Source organism: Neophocaena asiaeorientalis, unplaced genomic scaffold, assembly GCF_003031525.2.
Source record: "Neophocaena asiaeorientalis asiaeorientalis breed wild unplaced genomic scaffold, Neophocaena_asiaeorientalis_V1.1 scaffold629, whole genome shotgun sequence".
In the NCBI taxonomy this organism is placed as follows: Eukaryota; Metazoa; Chordata; class Mammalia; order Artiodactyla; family Phocoenidae; genus Neophocaena; species Neophocaena asiaeorientalis.
The window spans coordinates 3,266,953-3,283,747 of record NW_020175468.1 but is presented as its reverse complement, the minus strand read 5'-3'; the positions used below and the strand labels follow the sequence as shown (position 1 = coordinate 3,283,747).

The 16,795-nt window shown below is 55.8% G+C and overlaps 1 protein-coding gene and 1 non-coding gene across 5 annotated transcripts; both read left to right on the top strand.

The window, feature by feature from the left end:
• The first annotated feature begins 206 nt into the window (after positions 1-206).
• NOP53 (NOP53 ribosome biogenesis factor) lies at positions 207-11,238 on the top strand. 4 transcript variants are annotated; one of them, XM_024768641.1, is made up of 14 exons: positions 209-441; positions 898-962; positions 2,782-2,890; positions 3,515-3,714; positions 4,137-4,207; positions 5,366-5,461; positions 6,756-6,860; positions 6,934-7,137; positions 7,881-8,056; positions 8,298-8,364; positions 9,129-9,205; positions 9,313-9,369; positions 9,753-9,879; positions 11,107-11,238. In XM_024768641.1, exons 1-14 carry the CDS (start codon positions 218-220, stop codon positions 11,221-11,223), a joined length of 1,695 nt encoding a protein of 564 aa, XP_024624409.1. In that variant the 5' UTR covers positions 209-217; the 3' UTR covers positions 11,224-11,238. The 4 variants fall into 4 exon arrangements, with proteins under 4 accessions (XP_024624413.1, XP_024624409.1, XP_024624412.1 ...); XM_024768644.1 differs by lacking the exon at positions 11,107-11,238 and adding an exon at positions 10,474-10,518; XM_024768645.1 differs by lacking the exons at positions 9,753-9,879; positions 11,107-11,238 and adding an exon at positions 9,631-9,691 and having other exon boundaries at positions 207-441.
• On the top strand, positions 8,411-8,521 carry LOC112415698 (small nucleolar RNA SNORD23). The gene has a single exon (XR_003006353.1). It is a non-coding gene; the product is annotated as a small nucleolar RNA SNORD23 (small nucleolar RNA).
• Positions 11,239-16,795: the final 5,557 nt, after the last annotated feature.

The window sequence follows — 16,795 nt, the reverse complement described above, 5'->3', positions numbered from 1 at the left end:
CCAAACCTACAACCTGGGGGGAACCGGAATCTGCAGAAGAGGGAGGAGCCATTTATCCTTTACCAAGATACTAGCCTCCCCGCCCCTTTGCGTCTCCAGCCACCCTACCAAGATGGCGGACGCCGGAAGTAGGTCACGGGAAGGGGCGGGATTTCGGCGCGCGCATGCCCCAAACCGGATTTCCGGGCGCCAGAGAAGAAGTTCTTCCTTTAACAAGATGGCGGTGGGAAGTGGTGGTGGTGGTGGTGGGCAGTGCTCGAAAAGCGAGGCCAATTCCGGCTTTCTGGGGCTGCGGCCCACTTCGGTGGACCCGGCGCTGAGGCGGCGGCGGCGAGGCCCAAGAAATAAGAAGCGGGGCTGGCGGCGGCTAGCTCAGGAGCCGCTGGGATTGGAGGTCGATCAGTTCCTGGAGGACGTGCGGCTGCAGGAGCGCACGAGCGGGTGAGTGGGGCGGGACTGCGGACAGGTGGGCCAAGTTCTCTGTGGCGGGGTGCGAGGCCGAGCTGCCTGGGGGGACTTCCGGGGGCCTGGGAGCCCCTGTCTGGCACCGCTGGGGAAGCCGAGGGGTTAGACTGGGAACTCCGGGTGACGGCCTGTGGGACTTGATAGGGTCACCGGGTACAAGACGCCCAGTTAAATTAGAATCTAGGTAAACCACAAACACTTTTCTGATATCAGTACGTACCACGCACCCAGCCTAGTTGAGTGCGTTTTACGTAGTAAATTCTGCAAACTGGAGGGAGGAGCTCTGGCCTGGAGGGGTCCCAGGCGGGAAGCTTGTACTTGAATGAGCATAACAGGAAAGCTGAGCCCGGAGAGGTTAAACCTGTTCCTTTCTTAGTTTCGTGCTCCTCTCCCCAACATGTATGGCTGACATTCTGAATTTCTATTTTCCAGTGGCTTGATATCAGAGGCCCCCGATGAAAAACTCTTCTTCGTGGACACTGGCTCCAAGAATGAAGGTGAGAAAGGGTTTTTGTGGCGGGTGTATGGCGATGATTAGTCCTTATTGAGGCTCCCTCAGCCTGTAAAAGGATCTGTGTTAATGACGTGGCTTGGGTGGAAAATGCCTGCAAAAAAAAAAAAAGGTATTTACTATATAAACAAGAGGACCTGGAATGAACAGAAAGCAAGTTAGGGACTAACCTAAAGAACTCACTTTTTCTTCTGAGGTTTCAGAGAGGTCTCAATGCCCAGAGAATCCAGTCGGGGTCTGCCTTGTTGAGTAGATAATCATAAATCAGGAGGTCTCCGTTAATTTGCAGAAAACCAAGTCAGGGACTTGCTGTAAGGAATCGTACCTGTTTTTCCTTTAATGAGAACAAAAGGATCAACTTGAATAAGAGACCCATCTTGACCCGCTTGCTTTAATTTGCCAAAATGCAGGGTCGGGACCTTCTAAAACAAGTGGAGGAGGAGCAAGTTGGGGTTTGCTTCAGTGAGTAATAAGGTTAACTGTCAATACCTGGAGAAACAGATGTAGGATAAGCGACTTGTTTTAAGGAGGGGCTAGAAAAGCTGAGGGGTCCGTTTGAACGGGAAAGCCGATAGCTTTAATGAGCAAAACGTCAGGCTGCTGTAGCAGCAGGATGGCCTTGATGAGCATGTATGAGGTCAGTCAAGGGGTCTGGTCTAAGGGAAGTGAAAGGACCTCTTGGGGGAGAGCGGTCTTTGAGCAGGTAAGGAAGGGGTATTAAAGAGGTCGACTTTCACAGGAGTGAGGAGATCTGCTCTGTGAACAGAAGAGTAAAGGTAGGGAGCTGCCCTGGTGAACAGGCGAGGAAGTAGTTACAGATTCTGCTTTAGATTTAAAAAAAAAAAAAAAAGCAGAAGGATAATAGCGATTGCGCGCTTTCACGGGTGATCCCTGTGCTGTGGAGTCGAAACACTGCGGACCCTTGAACGATGCAGGGGTCAGGGGTGCTGACGTTCCATGGGGTCGAAGATCCACGTGTAATTTGTAGTCGGCCCTCTGTACCTTGGTTCCACATCTGTGGATTCAACTAACTGCAGAGTGTGTGTTCCTGCAGTATTTGCTGTTGAAACAAACCTTGGTATATAAGTGGACTCGCAGTTCAAACCCATGTTGTTCAGTGGTCAGCTGTAATTATTGGGTTGGCCAAAAAGTTTGTTTGGGTTTTTCCGTAAGATGTTATGGCAAACCGCGAACGACGTTTTTGGTCAGCCCAGTACATCTTCGCCTGATCCCGTGAGGTAGGCATTAAACCTCATTTTGGCAGCACAGAGGAGGAAAGTCACTTTCATGAGGTCCCTTAGCAAATGGAAGGATGCGGATTCCATCCTAGTATGTTTTATTCTAGAGTCCTTTTTACTATTAGGCTTTAGAAGTAAAAGCAGCAAATTCTCTTGTGCTGAGAATCGGCTGTCTTGGGTCCTGAGTCCAGCACCCTGGGCCTCATGTCACCTGACCACCTGCTTTCTTCCTTGTTAGCGTTAGTGGTTCTGTGGCCTCTTCCCTGTTGCCTCTGGAAGCCCCTTGTCTGCAGGGCTGTGGGTCTGACTCCTCTGTGTCCCCAGCACAGGGCTACCTCCAGCTGGCCCAGGAAATGGATGTGGTGTGGGGAGTCACAGCTTGGGCACCCTGGGCCCTGCCCTTGCGGGGGCCTCTTTCCTCAGGTGGGAGCCTGGGGTCAGCCTGGGCCCTCCAGGTCTGTACTGGGATGCAGGTCTCCAGGGGAGCCGGAATGAGGGGAGTGGGAAGTTGGTCTTGGGTAGTGAGGAGGCCTGAGGCCTTAATTCTTTCCTTTCTTCCACCCCCAGAGCCGAACAAGAAGAGGACCAAAGGTCAGAAGAGGTCGCTGCTTCTCAAGAAACCCCTTCGGATCGACCTCATTCTAGAGAACACGTCCAAGGTCCCTGCACCCAAAGAGTGAGTGTCCCACCAGCCCCAGACCCTCCTTCCCTTTTGGTTCTGGCCTCACGCCCTTCTGTGCAGGCCCTGTTCACTTCCTGACCCTAAAGGAATTCTGGGGAGGGTGGGTGATAGGTGAAGGGCACTGGAGGGGAGGACGGGGTCGGATTTGCGCTTTGGAGAGCGGATTGGAGGCAGTGAGGCTGGGGCCAGGGTGCTGTGGCTGGGCAGGCGAGGATGGGCCTGGACATGGCCGAGGGCTCTGGGGATGGAAGGGAGGGCTGGGTGGGCAGCCACGGCCAGGGGATGGGTTAGGCAGGGCTTAGTGACTGACCCCTGAAGTGGGGGTGGGGCGTGGATGGCTGATGGGGCGGACAGTGGAGCGATGCTGAGGTTGGTTGTGAAATGGTGTGTGAGGTCCCTGGGAGACATCCAGGGCAAGGGCCCCAGGGGCTGTTGTGTTGTTAGGTCTGGGGCTCAGGAGAGAGGCCTGGGCTGGGGGCAGACATGGGGAGGTGGTCTCTGAAGCTGCTGGATCGAGTGAGGAGGCCCCCTGTGGAGGGAGGAGGTGCTGGGATGCCTGGCCGGGGCAGGGGGAGCCCGCCTCACCCGCTGCGCCTGTGCCGCTTCTCCCCGGCCCAGCATCCGCGCCCACCAGGTCCCCAACGCCAGGAAGCTCAAGCGGAAGGAGCAGCTATGGGAGAGGCTGGCAGAGCAGGGCGAGTTGCCCCGGGAGGTGCGCAGGGCTCAGGCCCGGCTCCTCCACCCTCCTGTGGCCAAAGCCAAGCCGGGGCCACAGGACACCGTTGAGCGGCCCTTCTATGACCTTTGGGTCAAAGACAGTGAGTGTCCCAGCTGCGGCGTGCCGTGTCTAAGGGGGGGCGCCCTGCGGGGGGCGCTTTGAGGGTCTTAGGCAGAGTCAGGAGTCTTGTCGTGTGCCCTGCATCGGCAGGCGGACTCTCAACCACTGCGCCACCAGGGAAGCCCGAGTCAGGAGTCTTAAAGTGGCCCCGTTTTCCTGCTCGTGCTCCCCTTTTGCAAGTGGGCCGGCTCCTGCCCCTCCGCCTGGGGTCTCCTCTGCTTTCTGCACCCCGTCCACATGCTCTTTTGCTTGGCGTTCGAAGCCCTCTGGGGTCTGAGAGTCAGTCCTTCCCGGGCCATCTTGCAGTCAGTGCTTCGGTGCCATCTTAAGGGAGGAGGGCTGGGAGGGAGGCCCTCGGGGTCCCGATGTTCCCCCAGCAGCAGCCCCTCGCTGCCTCCGCAGACCCTCTGGACCGGCCCTTGGAGTACCAGGACTCTTTTTTCCTGGAGCAGACCAAGAAGAAAGGTGTGAAGGTGAGAATTCGTCAGAAGGGCGTCCTGGGGGATAGGGGTCAGAGCGCGGCGTTGGGGAGCGTTCAGGCCGTAGAGCCTCAGCGTCAGAGCCCGACCGTCCTGTGACCGGGAGCCCACTTGCTGGAGCTAGGCAGGCAGTGCCACCTCCAGGGCACAGAGCAGAGTGGCGGCAGGTCGGTGGGACGTGCTTCAGGGAGATGAGGGAAACCTTCCCTGGAAAGTAAGATGGTACTAAGGGGCAGGAGACCTGGTGTAGTGAGCGAGCCTGCAGAGATGGGGGGGCGGAGCCTCCAGCGAGGGCGCGACTGTAGGGTGCGGAGGCCCGCTGGTCGGGGGTGGGAGAAGGCTGCGGGAGCCCGCTTGGGGCTGTGGGCTTTTATCCTAAGTGCTTTTGCACATGGGAGCGGTGGGATTGTGGGCCGCTCTGAGGAGGTGGGACAGGTGGGGCCGGGCACCCCAGTGCGGGGGTGAAGGGGGTGACCCAAGGCAAGTCCTCGGGCAGAAGCACCCAGCCTGGCGGGCAGTTGGCTGTGGGGAGGGGCAGGGGGCGTCAGGGGCGACCCCCAGGCTTCTGCTGTAGACGGGGAGCCTTTGCTGGGGTGGAGGCCAGCCGAGCAGGGACGTGGCACGTCCAGACGGGGAGATGCTGCTCAGAGCTGAGCGTGCACTCGGGTCACCTGGGGGTTTGTTAAAGTGCAGGTTCTGGTTAGCTGGTTTCAGGTGAGCCCGTGGCCCTGCGTTTCTCCCAAGCTCCCGGGGGCGCAGGGCTACACTCTTAAGTGTCTGTCAGCCCTTGTCTGCGGTGTCCTGCACTGACAGACACAGAACCTCATGCCCTCTGCCAGGCACAGCTGCCGATCTCAGTGATGGTCTGATGACCGTACCATACGGTTTTGCAAGTGTCACCCTCCCCACCGCTCTGGCGACAGGAACCCTACTCAGGAAAGACAAGCGGGGTCCCTGCGTGCTCGTCCTGGGGTTGCCGCGCCTGCGGTACCAGCTGTCCATTGTTCCAGCTGCCGCAGGCACCTCCCAGCTTGAAGGCCGTGCGCCGTGCTGAGGCCTCTGCCGCCTCCCGGGCCCGGGTCCCAGCACTTGTGGGAGCTTGAGTCATGGCGCTCCCGGGCCTTAGCCTGCCTTGGTCTTGTCCTCCTCCAGCGGCCACAGCGTCTCCACACCAAGCCCTCCAAGGCGCCTGCCGTGGAGGTGATGCCCGCGGGAGCTTCCTACAACCCGACCTTTGAGGACCACCAGGTACGCCGCCCCGCCGGGCCTCTCACTCGCTGCTTGGCCATTTGGTCAGCATGCCCTCCCAGGGCTCGTGGTCCAGTCGGGGAGACAGACCTGTTCCCGCACAGTGATGACCCAGAGTGGGCAGGGCTGGGATGGAAGGGCATGGGGGCGCATCAGACCCAGCCTTGGGAGTCACGGAGGGCTTGCTGGAGAATGGGATATCAGAGCTGAGACTGGGGGCAGTTTGTTATGGTAAGAGAGGAAGGAGTGGGGGTGTTCCAGTCGGAGGGAACAGCATGTGCAAAGGCCCAGAGATGGGTGAGACTGTGGCACGTTTCAGGAACTCTGTGGGACGTAATGCAAAAGGCTTTCAACTAAAAAAAAAAAAATAAGACTTTCAGCTGTTGGCAACAAAACGTGTGACCTAGTAAGCTTTGTGCAAGGGTGAAGGTAGTTTAGCAACAGGAAAAGCCGGTGGCAAGAGTCAGTGTTTATCTCACAGACATCTGTCGGGTACAGGTGTCACGAACAGAGAGGGGACAAACCCCCGCCCTCTGGGAGCTCAGGTTCCTGGAGAGAAATCGAGGTCACTGAGTAGACGCAGGTGCTCCTGTGAATGCTGTTCAGCGTTGTTCCCCGTGAGACAGACTCTTAGCTGACCAGGGGCAGGGGGCCGTGTCCCTCTCCCGGGGAACAGCGTCTACGGGACAAACAGCGCCGCGCGAAACATTGAGAGGATGAGGTCGGCCACAGGCAGAGGCTGTCGCTCACGGGGAGACGTTGTCGTTTTCTTTTTCTCTCTTTTTTAATATAATCGCTTTATCAGGATATAATTTCCATGCGTGTGATTCACTCACCTACAGGACACAATTCAGTGGTGTTTAGTATATGCAGAGTTGTGTGGCCATCACTACAGTCCAATTTAGAACATTTTCATCACCCCAGAAAGAAAGCTAATGCCCATCAGCCGTCACCCCCCAGTTCCCCATTTCCCCTGGTCTCGGGCAGCCACCACTTCTTCCTGTCTGTGTGTGTGTGCCTGTTCAGGGCACTTCCTAGAAGTGGAACCCTGCAGTGTGTAGAGACCAGACTGTCCTTTAAGAGGACGGGCAGAGCAGATGTGAGATTAGGGATTAGAAGCCCCCTTCGGCCGGTGCAGGGAGGCCAGGGAGAGGAGGGGGCGCCTGGGCCATCGAGGGGGGTGGGCTGAGCCCTGGGGTGGAGGTGCAGGTGGGAGGTAAGAGGGCCGGGTCTGTAACTCCCAGGAGAGGCCTCCAGGGCCTGGGTCCTCACCTGCATCCCCGCCCCCTCCCAGACCCTGCTCCGGGCGGCTCATGAGGTGGAGCTGCTGCGGCAGAAGGCAGCAGAGAAGCTGGAGCGGCAGCTGGCCCCGCCGGCCTCAGAGCGGGCCGCCACCCAGGTGAGCCCAGGCCCACTCGCCCACCCTTCCTGCCCGCTCCCTGCCTTGCGCCTGACCTGCTCCCTCTCCCCAGGAGTCTGCCTTCCAGGAGATGTGCCAGGGGCTGCTGGAGGAGTCGGATGGGGAAGGGGAGCCCGGCAAGGGCCAGGACGAGGGTCCCGAGGTTGGAGGAGACCAGGCCACGGGAGCAGAGGCCTCTCCCACAGCCGTCCGCCCGGCCTCCGCGGAGAAGAAGACGGAGCAGCAGCGGCGGCGGGAGAAGGCTGCCCGGATGCTGGTGAGCACCCTGGGCTCCAGTCTGCTCTGCCCAGTCCCGCAGCCTGGTTTCTCCTGCCTGCAGCCTGGTTTTTTTGGGCTCTTTGGCATCCTTGAAGCTCCTTTGTCAGCTGAGACCTAGTTCCTGGCATCCTCCAGATGCCTCTCTGGGCTCAGAGGATGCAGCGGGGAACACGCCAGGTCAGGCCCTGCTGCCCTGGTGATGATGTTCGGGGGTGGGGGCTGGGGAGGGTTTATGAACCACAGAGAAAAACGGATAAGGAAGGTCAGTTCACGAAACAAGCACTGGGCTTCCCTGGTGGTGCAGTGGTTAAGAATCCGCCTGCCAGTGCAGGGGACACGGGTTCGAGCCCTGGTCCGGGAAGATCCCACATACCACAGAGCAACTAAGCCCGTGCGCCACAACTACTGAGCCTGTGCTCTAGAGCCCGTGAGCCACAACTACTAAAGCCCGCGTGCCACAACTAATGAAGCCCACGTGCCTTGAGCCCGTACTCTGCAACAAGAGAAGCCACCACAACGAGAAGCCCACACGCTGCAGTGAAGAGTAGCCCCCGCTTGCGGCAACTAGAGAAAGCCCAGGCACGGCAGTGAAGACCCAATGCAGCCAAAAACAAATAAAATTTTTAAAAAAGGAAAGCAAGCGCTGTGGAGAAACAGCTGCTGTGACCTGGGAGCAGGTGGAGGAAAGGCCCGGGGCGAGGTGGTGCTTGACCTGGCCCCTGACCTCGCCTGTCCCCGCAGAGGGTGCAGCAGGCTGCGGTGCGGGCCGCCCGGCTTCGGCACCAGGAGGTCTTCAGGCTGCGCGGGATCAAGGCGCAGGTGGCACAGCGGCTGGCAGAGCTGGCTCGACAGCGGGAGCGGCGGCAGGCACAGCGGCTGGCAGAGGCGGACAGACCCCGCCGGCTGGGGCGGCTCAAGTGAGGCCTGGGCTGGGGGCTCCCTGGGAGTCTGGGAGGGGTCCAAATCCCCTATCTGGTGCCTTCCTATCTTTGCTCAGCCTGGGCCTCTCCTGGGAGACCATCTCTTTCCCCCAGAGTTCCGTGTTCTCAACCCCACTGCCCGGCCTCTTGTTCCCAAGAGGGGTCTTTGGCCCTGTGTCCTGGGCCAGGCTCACCTCCCCCCCCCCCCCGCCCACACCGGACGCCCCACATTCCCCAGGTATCAGGACCCCGACATTGATGTGCAGCTCAGCTCGGAGCTGTCTGACTCACTCAGGACCCTGAAGGTACTTGTCTGGCTGGGGGGTTGGGGGACTGTAGGGGAGACACCCGTGCCTGGTGATGATACCCATCCTTGCTCCCCGTGTCCCTCAGGGACTATGGGCGACATCATGGCTGCCCCCAGGCTGGGCTGGTTGGGCTGATGCCTGGGGGCTGAGGGCACGGGGTCCCTGGGGATGAGGGGCCGAGTGATGGATAGTTGGAACCTGGGGCCCTCAGAAGACTGTTCCTCCTGGCCAGGTCCCATTGTAGCCCCTGGTCTGCGGGCCCCACTCTCAGCGTCTTCAGTCCCAGAGGGGTCTTTCTAAAGCTCAAAATAGACCCTGTTCCTCCCCCACTCGGAGCCTCCTGTGGCTCCCCAGTGCCCCCGGGAGGAAGCCCAGCTCACACAGCCACAGACCCTGTGTGGTCTGACGTGCCTTGGGGCTCCAGCCAGCTGTACTTGTAGTGGGCCGACTGTGCACCCTTCTTCTGACCCCACCTCTGCCCCTGCTCTCCCCTGCCGGCCACACCCATTCCCCCTTCTCCAGCCTCCTTCGTGTTGCTTCCTCCAAGCCCAGCTCAGGGCCGGCCCATGGGTCAGTACCTATCACCCCATGAGCTCAGGGCCAGGCTGAGCCTCTGGTGTACGTGAGGCCAGACTCGGGGCCTTGGCTAATGGGGGGACTGCGGGGCGGACTCCCCCACCTCCACTGGACCCTGTGGAGCGGTCAGGGCCCTGGGGTTTCTGCCTAGCACCAGCTGAGGTCTCCCTGTCCGTGTCTCGCAGCCTGAGGGCAACATCCTCCGTGACCGGTTCAAGAGCTTCCAGAGAAGAAACATGATCGAGCCTCGGGAGCGAGCCAAGTGAGAGCCGGGGCCTGCCATATGGGGCGGGCATCGGGAACCTTCCCCCACTGGATGGGTGCCGGATGGGCTTGAGGTCGCCGACTGCTCTCTTCTCCCTCCCCCAGGTTCAAGCGCAAGTACAAAGTGAAGCTGGTGGAGAAGCGGGCGTTCCGTGAGATCCAGTGAGTGGCGCTCCCCTTCTCCCCAGTGGTCTCCAGCGGTCCCGGGGCCCCTCCCAGACCCGGTTGCTGTAGCCAGTGATGGAGCGATGCTCCCTCGGCCAGGCCTGGGACAGGGTCAGCCTGCCAGAGCCACCTGACCCCAGAGTCAGGCCAGGGAGGGTCCCCGAGGGGAAATGGAAGGGCCCAAACCGGAAGAGGGGGTGTCACGTGGAGGAGGATGTGGCCCCCCCCATCCACCCTCAGTCTCCCCTCTGTCCCCAGGTTGTAGCTGCCACAAGATGTTGGAGCCCCCGCCCTTCAATAAAGCACCTTCTGACCAACACCTCAGGCCTTGCGGGTGACTTGTCTCCCTCCTGAGGGCAGCTCTGCCTGTTCCCCTCTAGCACACAGGGATGTGGGTACCAGGACCTTCGTCTCCACCAAAGGCTGGTGGGAAGCCAGGGCGTGGCAGAGGGCTTGTCCGGCAGAGGCAGGGGCATCCATCCCGGGAGCGAGCAGCGTCTTACAGAAGTAGGCGGAGGGGACGGGCCAGCTGCTGTTGGGTGTGGGAGAGGGGAGGGCTGCACTTGGGTTTCTGGTGGGGGGAGGTGGCCCATTGCACTGCAGTGACGAGGGAGGCAGACCTTGACCGCAGGCACCTTGACTACAGGCATGTCACATTGTTTAGAGCAGTAGCTGACGTTCGCTGCCCGCCTATCCTTTCTATTCAAGCCCTGACAGCCAGTTTAGGAGGGCTGGAATTACCTATCCCTGCCCCGCCCCCTTTTTCTTATGCCACACCATGTGGCATGTGGCATCTGTTACCTGACCGGGGATTGAACCTGCGCCCCCTGCAGTGGAAGCGCAGAGTCTTAACCACTGGGCCACCAGGGAAGTCCCCTGTCCCTATCCCCTTTTTAAAGGTGAGGAAACTGAAGTCCATGAAAGGTTGATCCTCCCCCCCCCCCACCCCCACTATAAAGGACTTTTAAAAACACTTATTCTGCAAGTAATAAAGGACTGGTCTCACTATAAGTCATTGACACGGTTCATACACATACCAAACAAACGTGAACATCACCCTTGACCTTTGCCCTTTTTTTCCCCACCCCCCCCTTTCTATAGAAGGGGAAACTGAGGCTCCTGAAGAAGTAATTCCCTCAGTGTTACAGGAGGAAGGAGAGACCCAGGGCAGAGAGAGGGGAGAGAGGTGTTTGGGTTTTTGTTTTGTTTTCTAATATAAATTTATTTATTTATTTTTGGCTGCGTTGGGTCTTCGTTGCCACGTGTGGGCTTTCTCTAGTTGCGTTGAGCAGGGGCTGCTCTTTGTTGCGGAACACGAGCTCTAGGCGTGCGAGCTTCAGTAGTTGTGGCTCGCGGGCTCTAGAGCACAGGCTCAGTAGTTGTGGTGCATGGGCTTAGTAGCTCTGTGGCATGTGGGATCTTCCTGGACCAGGGCTCGAACCCGTGTCCCCCGCATTGGCAGGTGGATTCTTAACCACTGCGCCGCCAGGGAAGCCCTGCCCTCCATTCTAATCCTCTGCAGAGGTAGCCGGCCCTGCAGTTTGCTCTGAAGGGTTCCGTCATGTTCCACGTGTGACTCTGTTAAATTACATACGTATACATTGGGAAACAGAAGTGTTTTAATTTTTCTGTGTCTGGGATAGGATCATACCATATGTGGTTCTGTAACTTGCCATTTAGTGCATGTTGAGGAATTTATGTCTGTGTAGGGTGCATCCTCATTCTTTTTCACAGCTGCAGAGAATTCCACTGTACGACCATGCTGTGATTCCACTCACCCAGGCCCATATTGCTCCTGGTGAAGCTGGAGGGGATACCTGTGTACCTGTGCCATTTCACATGTGTCTGTAGGACAAGTACCTGCAAGTGAATCTCTGGGCTACAGGGAAGGTGTATCTAAAAGGTCATTTGGATCCAGCCAAAATGCTCTCTGCTTACAGGAGCCCCCCCACCCCTTGTTTGCTCATAGCTTTACTACGGTATGGTCTCACTATTTTTGTTTTATCGTGCATGGTTACCAGTAAGGTTGAGCACCTTTTCATATGATCACTGGTGGTTTTTTCCATGCTGGTTCAAACCTTTGGACCATTTTCCTCCTGGGCTGTTTTCTTGTTTGTTTATAGTAGCTCTTTATTTATTATGGATCCAAAGACTGTCATACATGTCACAGACATTTCTTCCAGGCTCTTCCTTTGACTTTGTGCATGGTATCTTGTCAGGAGTGTCCACTGCTTTTAGTTTTCTGTTAGTCTTCCTCTATTTTTTATCATGGCCTTTAGGCAGGTTGCTCCAGGACAAGATGTTTATAAAAATGGAGCAGGCAATTTATAAAACAAATGGCTGAAGGGAGAGACTAACGTCAGAGCCTCCTCCTTCCCCCAACATCACAATTTAAGGAACTGTTCCTGCTGTTCCTCCCCCTCTCCCATCTTAAAAAGGACTGTTGTACAGACAAGAAAACTGCAGTGTGCGTGTGTGTATAGGGGAGGGGGCAGAGGATGGTAAGTTGAGGTGCAAATGGAAGCCATTTAGTGTCTGCTAAAGCCTTAAGCCCCAGCCTTTGACCCAGTAACTTCATCCTGGGAAGGGAGTCTGAAGGAAGCTGCTGGAAAAAGGGAGGAAACTCTTAATGTCCAGAGATGGCCAGCAGAGCATCTGTCAAATGCTGGGATACCCGGGGGATGGAGTGGTCCCAGCTACCCGAGGGCAGATTCTGCCAGCCGGGGCATTAGGCAGTGTCCTCAGGAAGTTCTCACTGTTTAATGTCCTGGGGAAATGCGTCTGTTCCCCTGTGTGCAAAAAACACGGCGTAGCAGCAAAGACAGGTTTGTGGGTTTCCCTGCATGTCAATTATATTTCACTTCTGATTTTTACATTAAAAGAAAAAAATTAAAAATGCTGAACTCTAGGTAAAGGTTTGCAAGCTGCAGTGGTGCCCTGATGTCGGCAACTTCTTTTTGAAATGCATAAAATAAAGGGGATGAACGGACAAACAAGTTCAGGGAAATGTTAACGGTAGAATCTGGGTGCTGGTGCATGTGGGTGCTCCCAGGAAAACTGGCTTGCCTTTACTGTTTGAAAATCTTGCTAATAATTATTGGGAAAAAGCACATTGGGATTTAGCGTGATGCTGATGGAGGCTTAAGGTTCAAAGTCAATTAACTTGCACTGGTCCCTTCCAAGGTCCTACACCTCCTTTCGAACTTGTAACTTACAATTTTTCCTGTAGTGGGTCCCCCAAATTGTAAAAGCTTCATACACCACAAAACCTGAATCTTTCCAATTGTGGTATTAAAAAAAGTGATTACCCACCAGTTGAGTGATGCCTGAATAAATGATAGTGCATCTGTACTGCAGAGGGAGCTAGAGTTGGTCATTTAAAGGATGGAGGCCATCTGTAGGCAGCAGCCTTAAATTGTGGTTAAGAGCATGGACTTGGGAGCTAGAGTCTTGATTTCAAATCCCAGCTCCGAAAAAAAAAAAACAAAAACAAAAAACAAAAAAAAAATCCCAGCTCCGTTACATTACTAGCTGTGTGACCTCGTGAAGGTTACTTCACCTCTCTGTGCCCCAGAGTCCCCATCTGCAAAATGGACATAATGATAGTGCCTACTTCATTGGGTTATTCCGGGGGTGGATTCTGCACACAGAAGTGCTCAGGGACAGGGTCCTGGCACAGAGTAAGCCCTAGATGAGTGTATTACAATGTTAGGGAAAAACAAAAATGGGGGGAAAAAAAAGTGTGGAAACTTGCAATCTGTGCCAAAGACTCCTCACACATGCTCTTTTGACCCACTGATTGCACTCTTGGGAACATGCCTGAAGGAAATGGCCGGAAACTTGGGGAAAAGCATAATGCAGAGGCAGGTCGGTCAGAGTGCTGTGTAGAATGGAAGGAAGCGTGGTAATGGCCGTGGACTGGGCCTGGCCACTCGGGGGAGGGAGGCCTCTGCGGCTACTAACCCAGGGGTCGGAAGCACGTGTAATAACTGGAATGTGTTTATGTTCTGCTCTTTTGTGGAATAAAGCAAACAGGATCTGCCTCCATCCATGCTGGGGTTCATTGAACTAACCCTGTGCCCAGAGTCTCTTGGGTGGGGGATTCCAGGGGATGCTTTTTCCATCTTCAGCCTTTTTCCAGCTTTTCCAAACTTTTTTAAAAATAGGAATTCAAAATGTGGACATAGATGCCTTGATGTGCTGTTTGGAAGATTAGAAACAGTCCAAATATAGACAGTGGGAAATGGGTTTTTATAAGTGAGACGTCTACACAATGGATATTTCATCACCATTTAAGGAAAAAAACAGCTTTGGGGAGAATATTTTTTGGGGGGACGGGGAGGAATTTTTAATGATCGGCGGAAATACTTATGGTCTGTCTCAGAGAACTGTTAAATGGGGAAAGAATTATGACTCTAACTAGTTTAAAAATGTAAATAAACATAGGCAGAGAAAGGCATTTCGGAAGATGTACACCAGGGCTACCAGGGACTACGCTCGGATGGTGAATGATGCTAGATTTATATCTTCCTCCTTAAATCTGCTTTTATGTATCTTCTCCACTTCACTGGGGCAAACCCTGGGTGGGCTTTGCCAACCTCCATCCACCCTCCTTACAGCAGGGGCTGGAGGCAGCAACTGCATTTCCCAGACGCCCTTGCAGCTGGATTCTAGGTGTAGAACAGGCCCCAGCGGTTAGAGTCCTTCCAGAGACATGGACGGCAGAAGTGACCCCAGGGTCACAGCAAGTACCGGGCGTTCTTGAAGCCCAGAGGTTCCCTGGAAGCAGGTGGGTTCTGTGCAGCCATCCTGGGCATTATCCCTGGGGCCCAGCCTAGAGCCTGCTGCCCCAGACTCCCTTGGTTTTGTAAGCACCTGATTCCTTGTATTAAATCCCTTCCTGTTTAAAACACCTGGAGTGGTTTCTAGTTAGGCTCTGATCCCTGCCCAAGATGCATTGTTTTTACGCTCAGGAAAGTAATTTTTAAAATTCTAAGAGCTTTCCGAGGTCTGCAAGAAACTAAACCATTTCTGTGACGTTTTTGCTGTGTTCATTTGCCATCCAAAGAGATGTTGGCCCAGAGAGGGCAAGGGGCTTACCCAAGACCACACAGTTGCTAAGAGTCAGGGGCCAGGCAGAACTTTGTCCATTCCACTTAGAGAGCCCAGCCTTCCATGAATGAGGCAGGAGCACAGATAGATAGATGGCTGAGGACACCTCCAACCCTTTGTGCTCACCTGCCCCACAAGTTCATGGCGGGGGGAGTGGGGGAATTGACCTATGGTCTAAAATCCTCCTGTGACCCAAACTCTAGAGTGACACATTAAGTCCCCCAGGCCAAAAGCCTGGCAACATCATGGATTCCTCCCTTTCCTTTAATGATAATGTCATTTAAACAATTTATAATTGTTCCATAATTAGAAGGCTGTCTCTGTCCCATGTCCTTGTTCTGGTCCCAGTGTGACAGGCGTTATTGTGCTCCCCCCACCTCATTTTTTCTTTACCATTGAGGAATCTGAAGCACAGACAAGGGAAGTGACTTGTCCAGATTTGAGATTCTACCCGGGTCATGTCCATTCTCCCTTTGAAAGAGCTCTTGCATTTGTCCCCACCCCCACTTACCAACCCAGGTACTAACTCCAAAATACCGAGTCCTCTCCTAGTAATTGACATTTGAGCAGAGACTGGAATAAAACAAGGGAGGCAGCAATGAAGATATGACAGGAAAAATTGTTTCCAGGTGGAGAGAACAGACAGTGCAAAGACCCTGGGGTTGGGAGCCTCAGGAAGGGCAAAGAGACCTGGGCGCCTGAAACCAAGTGAACCAAAGAGAATGTGGGATGTGAGGCCTGTGATGCAACCTGAGACGACATCATGCAGTGCCATTCAGACCATGTGAGGAGAGAGAGTCCCTCTGGCCGTGGTTGGGGAACAGACTGTTGGGGGCAAGAGATGAAGCGAGAAAGCAGCTGCAGTAGTCCAGGTGGGAGATGACGGTGCTGGACTAGGGTGGAATCAGTGGAGGGGAGAAGCAGTCAGATTCTGGATCCATTTTGAAGGTGGAACGCCCAGATTGGCTGAGAGGTTGCACACCCAGATTGGCTGAGAGGTTGCACACCCAGATTGGCTGAGAGACCAAGGATGACACCGAGGATATTCTGGGTGGAACATTTGGATGAAGTGGGATGCTCGATGAGGAGATGGGACATAGATGGTTTGGGGAACACAGGTTCCAGGAAGTAAAGCACTAACCCGTTCCTGGCTGGTGAGGAGAGGCAGAGGGAGACAGAGAATGAGTGAGAACTGAACGGATGGAGGAGGAATAGTAAAAAGCTGGACAACTGAGATGGGGACAACTCAAGTAAAAGGGGGTTTGGGGCAGAGAAATTCGTATTGAATTTTGACCAGATCAAGCCTGAGTTGCTTATCAGGCTTGTAAAACGCAAAGTGGCGGAAGTGGCCGGACCCAGGAGTTCAGAGGCCCGGTCTGGGAGAGACTGGGGCGGTCAGCAAGTGGGTATTGGTGGCATTTGAGGCAGTGGGAGCTAAGTAAACAAAAGCAGGAGGAGAGGAGAGAGGGGGTGGGAGAGGGAGGGAAGGAGGCGTGGAAGCGGGCGGGGATCTGCAAAAGGGACCCAGCAAAAGCGGCCAGAGAAGTGGGAGGGAATCTGGACTGCAGAGGAACCACTCCCACGAGACTGGACGTGCCCCAGCAGGGAGGAGGGTTGGCCAGGAGGTCGGGTCCGGGATGGATCGCTGAGAACTGTCCCGGGGATCCAGGGCAGAGACGCCCCTGGTGACCATACCTGGAGCGGTCTTGTGGCGCCGCCCGTGGTCCTACGTGAACATTAACGTGCCCCTCTCCCAGAGTGTCGGGTGCGGACCGTCAGATGCAGGATCTCGGAAGTTCTAGACCCTAGCGAGTAGAGATGCTGGAGAGACGGCCGCCAGGGGGGCGCCGAAAGCCCACACCCGGAACCGGCTGGCCTGGAGGTTCCCAGGCGACCCTAACTCCCCCTCACCCTTACTCAAGACCCCGCCAAGGACCACATTGCAGCAGGCGGGATAAAAGCTAGACCCCACCCCCCAGGCGAGGGGCAACGCTTTCTGAATGGGTGGAGCAGATCGGAGGTGGGGGTCGGCAGAGGTCCTCGACGTGGAGAGGTGATGGAAGGGCGAGGGCCAGAGGGACCATAGGAGAGACAGGGATCCTGCCATGAAGGGCGTGTGTAGATCCCGGTGGGGGCGAGGGCAGGAGGGGCCGAGACAGTTACTCAAAGGTTCTTGTCACTTTGCTGTAGGCAAGGCGTGTCAGGCCTCACCTCTGACTACTCCTGTCCTGTACCTTCCCTGTCCTGTACCTTCCCCATTTGCCAGGCAGAGACCTTACCCAGAACCCCTAGGGGCTGGCAGGCATCATTT